Source organism: Erinaceus europaeus, chromosome 9 (assembly GCF_950295315.1).
Source record: "Erinaceus europaeus chromosome 9, mEriEur2.1, whole genome shotgun sequence".
In the NCBI taxonomy this organism is placed as follows: domain Eukaryota; kingdom Metazoa; phylum Chordata; class Mammalia; order Eulipotyphla; family Erinaceidae; genus Erinaceus; species Erinaceus europaeus.
In genome coordinates, this window is record NC_080170.1 from 39,538,981 (window position 1) to 39,544,980 (window position 6,000).

The 6,000-nt window shown below is 44.4% G+C and overlaps 1 protein-coding gene across 1 annotated transcript in view; it reads right to left on the reverse strand.

The window, feature by feature from the left end:
• The window catches only part of LOC103120180 (olfactory receptor 10J1-like), a 34,457-nt gene extending 29,864 nt beyond the window's left edge, over positions 1-4,593 (reverse strand). The window contains exon 1 of the mRNA XM_016191489.2: positions 4,147-4,593. Within this exon, the coding sequence (XP_016046975.2) occupies positions 4,147-4,593 (447 nt within the window). The remainder of the gene's footprint in view (positions 1-4,146) is intronic.
• Positions 4,594-6,000: the final 1,407 nt, after the last annotated feature.

The following is a 6,000-nucleotide window of genomic DNA, read 5'->3' on the forward strand; positions in this document are numbered from 1 at the left end:
ATTATACCCCTAGTATCTTATAATTTTGTAAATGTATATTCAATCATTAATAAAAATAAAATAATAAAAAGAAAGGGGTATTGATGCCCCTTTCCTGTCATATCAGTTGCAGGTGCCCTACATACTCTCTGACTTTTTTGAAAGCAAAGTATTGAGTATAAAAACCCTTGTTCCCCTAACAATGAAACTCTCTTTGTGCATGCATTACACATACTACGGTTGGACTATTTCCCTGTGTTGATCAGTCTAGCACTGTTTGTGGTACTCACCCAGACTAGCAAAAACTATAAGGGCTGGAGAACTTTTCATATAATACCCCAACATTAGTAAATAAATTTAGGCATTCTATTTTTGTTTACCTCTTTTATTTATTGTAAATGTAATGATTTTTATTATTTTACCAGAGCAAACTGATCATCTCTGGCTTATGATAGTGTGGGGAGAATGAACCTGGGACTTCAGAGCCTCAGGCATGAGAGTCTCTTTGCATAATCACTGTGATATCTACTTCCTGCCCTTTATTACTTCTTTTATTGTGCACCTGTTCTGGCATGTCACTGGGTTATGGAGAAGAAAGAAGCAGTTATGTGAAGCCTGGAATAGAGAAAGTTCTGCAGACATGGTGATTTATTTGAGGGGAGGAGGATTGAGTAAGCAGTTGCTAGCACAGGAGAGAAACTGCCAAGACAGATGGGTTTTGAGCAGGAAGCTCAGTCCTTTTTGCTGTGTGACTTCAGACTGGGGTCTGCCTTCTTGTTGCCTCTCCTGTTCCCCTTGCTGTTCAGATCTTCGAATTGCCCCAGTTGGGAGTGTGTAGAGAGGGACATTAAAGACTGACCTGCTGGTGTGCCACTTGTAGCTGCAAAAGCATAGAGAGGGAAAAAGAATGTGTTCCATCTGCCTGGACTCCAGGCAGGGGATACAGGGTGTCTGGTTCCTTGGGGGCGGGGGAATGAGCCAGCCCGGATCCCACTTCTCTGTCTGCTGTTGGCTACCAGGAGACAGATGGAGAGTGGGGAACCTCAGGCCAGCCTCTGCAGGGGTGAGCTTGCTGAGGGGTCTCCCAGAGTAGTGTGGTAGTGGACGATACAACAAACCTCCTAAGGGTACTGTGGCAGAGGATGGAACATTTCATTGTCGCAGTTACAAGTTTATAAAGGGGTAGCTGTGCAGGGGAAGTAGCCAAGTTGGCCAATGAGACCAATATCTCTTTATAAGGGAAAAGAGAGCAAGGCAATGAGAAGGTATGGATGGTGATGCAGGAACGGGGAAATAGAAATTTAAAGAAGGTGAAGCCCACCAGCGGGAGGAAGGGTGGGGTGATGCAGCAAGGCTGATAGGAAGGTTGGAAATCCCCTAAATACTCTGGCCACATCTCACTCGACCACAAGGCTGGTATGCCAAGGGAAGTCTGACAGACGAGCTCCCAGGGGGTTAACCATCTATGTTCAAACACACATTAGACCCACAATGGGGATGTATCTGCCACATTCAAAGGGCAGTAAAGACCAAACATCCCCCAGGAAATGACAGGGGTGATGGGAGAGGGGAGAGGGGCTTCTCTCCTTCCTCAACCTCCCTCTAAGCCCCAAAAGGCTGTTCCTATTTGTCCCTGGGCAGTGTCCCATGGACTGTACTTAAATTTGAATAAGTCACCCCAAGAACTGTCCCCAGTGCCACCCACTTGCCACCAGAGACACCATGTTGGAGCATCCATAGTGAAAGGCAGATAGGTCTTGAGCACTGGAGCAACTGTGTGGGCATCTCAGGGCCCTTCAGAAACATGAAGCCAGAAAGGAGAAGGAAACGTACTTTGGGTCCTATCTGGTGGCTCATCAGCTGAGTCTGAACTTGCCTCTCTGCAGATAATGCTCACAGCCAGTGGTGTCTCATTGGGCAACTCAGGGAAATTCACCCCCCTGCTCCCCACCTGCCTCCACACTTGCACCTGAAATCCAACGGGCTCTCAGATGCTGCCAATCAACATACAGCCATAAGGTGTGCAGCTTGGGAAAGGGGGTTCAGGGCAGCAGGCTGAAATAGGACAGCTGATTATTGAGAGGCACAAACCCTGCTCGGTGCCAAATCATATGATGTTTCTCACAGCAACACCATGAAGCAGGTCCTGTCTACACTGCATGGACAGGAGGACCAGCTCAGAGGGGTTGGACAGCCTGACTCAGCACCCAAGCAGGACCCACTTACATGGCTAATGTGGGACTGTTGAAGGAGAGTTAAGCCCAGTCAGAAGGTTGTCTGTTCCCTTGTAAACCAGGGAAATCATCATCAACAGGCCTCAGGAAGTGTCTGGTTTTGGCAAGTGGTTTCTCTTTTGAAGTGTTAATAATTTAAACTGAGGGATGTGAGTGTGGTGGCCCATGAGGACAAGAGAAAGCCATGTGTGAGTCTTCTAACCCAAAGGCAAGTGGTTTCTATTCCCTGACAACACATCCTGCTACTTCATCACATTCTTTGAGCCTCTTCCTCTCACTTCAGCTCCCAGAAACCCTGTTTTGGGTGCTTTTGCAGTAGGATAAGGATTAAAATCACATCAAGCAACCCAGATCTGGATAAAGAAGTGCAGGGAACTGTGGGCTGGGGAGTGGGGAGGCTTTCTGTTTTACCTTCCTCTGTCAGCAGCAAGTCTAACAGAGACCACTCAATGCCACTTCCCTTTTCCCAATAGATTCCCCTTCCCACTTTCCAGCCAGGGAGATGGCAACTTTGGAGTGAGTCTATCACAAACCTTGCTCCTAGGGAGGCACCCTCAAACTCCTCTCTCCAAGTTCAAAACACACCCTTTCCTCTATATCAAGCCTGCTGCTGTCAGTAGTTGGCTTTTGGTATGGTGATGAATCATGTTTTATTTGTTAAAGTATCAAGGCCCCAACATGGAGCCCCAGAGTGAACTTCCCAATTACTAGGATGACATGCTATTTGCTCATATCCAGAAGAAGTCAGAACTTGGCTTTGTGTGGCAGCTCTCTGTGAAACAGGTGAGAGCTGGTCATGATTCCCATCATACCTTCCCTATGGCCAGCTCCTGTCTGGCAGTATTAGAAGGTCCTCTCCCCATCGCACCCCTAGCTTTGTTTTCTTTGGCTCCCATGTATGACAGGAAATTGGCCTTGGGGTTGCTTGAAAAGTGTTCTCTTTGAGGATACTGTAGCTCACTCCAAACCTATATCCTAAACACTATCTGCATTTCCCCTTTGCTTATCTTATTAACACTGCAGGTAATTAGATTTCTGTGCACTATTCTTTCTTGGAACCACTTGCTTCAGCATCCAATTTGTATTGAAAAAAGTTTCAGCTGAGTGGGGACTGGAACGTGATTAACACTTTAACCTAGCAGATGGGTCACTTTAAATTGAAATAGTGATAAACACTCCATCACCCTGTGACCTCATAATTATCCTCTGGAATGGGGCCAGTGGATGTCTGTGCACAGGCCTTAGAGTGACTTGTGTGTTAATTATGTGGACTGGGAGGAAGAGGAAGTGAGTTCTGAGTATTAGAGCTCAGTCTTTACCTTGCCTGGAGCCCAGTTGTATTGTATGGATCCAGCTGTGATTCAAAATCTGGGCTCTTTGTTCTGTCACTTTCCCAACAAGTGTCCCCTAGATTGGTACACTTATGTGGAGATTTTTTTTTTTCTTTTTAGGAAAGGGGTTTCCTGCCCATCACCTTGCGCAGGGCATCCTGGACCTCTTTGTTTCTGAGACTATACACCACAGGGTTGAGCAGGGGTGTGATGACAGTGTAGGTCACCGAAATCAGCTGGTCTTCGTCCCTGCTGTTCTCTGACTTGGGCTTGAAGTAGGCGATGGAGGCGCAGCCATAGTGGATGATGACCACCGTCAAGTGAGAGGCGCAGGTGGCAAAGGCTTTCTTCCTGCCCTCGGCTGAAGCAATCCTGAGGATGGAGGAGATGATGAGGATGTAGGAGATGAACAGAAAGCTTGCTGGGGCTGAAATAGCCAGCAGGCTGATGACTAGTGTTAAGATGTCATTGATGAATGGGGTGGCACAAGCCAGGTCAAGAATGGGCCTGACATCACAAAAGAAATGCTCAATCAGAGAGTTGCAGAAGGGGAGTCTGAAGATGGCCACTGCCTGGACCAGTGAGAGGGAGAAGCCTGTGGCACAGACTGAGGAGGCCAGCAGGCCACAGACCCTCCAATTCATGATGACTGAGTATCGGAGTGGCTTGCAGATGGCCATGTAGCGGTCATACCCCATCACTGCCAGTAGGAGGCAGTTGGTGATGGCGAAACCCAGGAAGAAGAAGAGCTGAGTTCCACAGCCCTCCAGGGAGATGGTCTGGCTCAGGCCCACCAGGCTGCACAGCATGCGGGGGATGATGACCAAAGAGTAGAATGTCTCGGATGTGGAGAGCACGCTGAGGAAGAAGTACATGGGCGTGTGGAGGCGGCGATCCAGACGGATGATGGTCACAATGATGACATTGCCCGCCAGGGTGAATAAGTACAGTGCAAGGAAGACAACAAAGAGGGTGAGCTGGTGCTCCTGGAAACTGGAGAAGCCTTGGAAAACAAACTCTCTTACCACCGTAAAGTTGGCTGTCTTCATTGAGGAAATAGAAGCTGAAAGAAACAAAGAAGATCAACACCCTTGAGAGTATGTTGCCAAGAACAAAGACTCCATCCTCTACCCTGATACCAGCTTCATGAGTCCATGTCTGATCTGGGGATGTGTCAGACTGGGTCTCTAATCTGGAAAGTAAGGAGCAGAAAATCTGAGTGACATTATGTGGAAGTTTGGGGAGCAGGTATTCTTTTTAAGTTTAGCCAGGTCATTTGAAATATGACTACCTATATATGGCTCATGAGGTTGGTTTCAAAAACTTCTTTAAATGGATTTTCTTAGAATGGGGACCACCATCTCAGGAATAGGGTGATTGAGTTGGAAATTGTCATCAAAACAACAAACAAAAACTAATAACATGGTGGAATTGCAAATGTTTTCTAATCAAACCAGTGGTTCAGAGAGACACTTATAATAGAAATTTGGAAATATTTACAACTAAATTATAATAAAAGTCACGTACCAAAAACATGTAGACTATATTAGGAGCACGGAGAGAGATTTATTGTTTAAAATACTTTTTTTTGTTAGGAAAAAGGGGGCTGAAAATTAATGAGGTGAAAATCCAATCTAAAATGGTCTAAAAACAAGACTAAACAAAGTATACAGAAATAAGTGAGAATAACAAACTAGATGCTAATACTCTAGTCAAGAAGGATAAACTGGAGAAGCTTCAATAAAGTAACTCTTTGCAAAGTTTAAGTAAAATACAGGTAAAACCGACCGAGAAAGACATAGGTGAACTCTGGTGTTAATTAGTATGGGACTATAATTACAGAAATCATGGACACAATAAGACACAATGTAGTCCAGTGATCAGTTTTCTCACTATGTTTAAACATTTTGAGACAATCATAGGTTTAAAAAAAATGTTAACCAAGAGTAGATCAAGAAGTAGAAAATATAAAAAATATATTCTAGAGACATAGTAGTTAAAAAATCTACTAAACTTCAGGCCAAGAAAAAACAAAAAACCTTAATAAGTGCTAGAAAATATTTTAAATATGGATTTATCTAAAAATTATATAAAGTGTTTGAGCCCATAAAACTCGACTGACCTCCCCTCATTCTGTGAAGCTGGAATTACCTTGACCCTCTATTTAACACTCAAACCTCACTCTCAGGTGTTATAATATTCATGAGGTAATAAACCAAATAAGTTTTGAAGTGTGTAACCAAGTTGGCTTTATTAGAGAATACAAAGTTTATTTACTATTAAATAGGCTCCTTTATATTTCATCAGATAATACATTTATTTATGTATGTTTAAAGATTTGATTTATTTTAATGAGAGAGCCCAGAGCATTGCTCTGGCATATCTGCTGTTGAGGACATAAGAACTCAGATCTTATGCTCATAAGTTCCGTGATGTTACTTCTGAGATACCTTTCC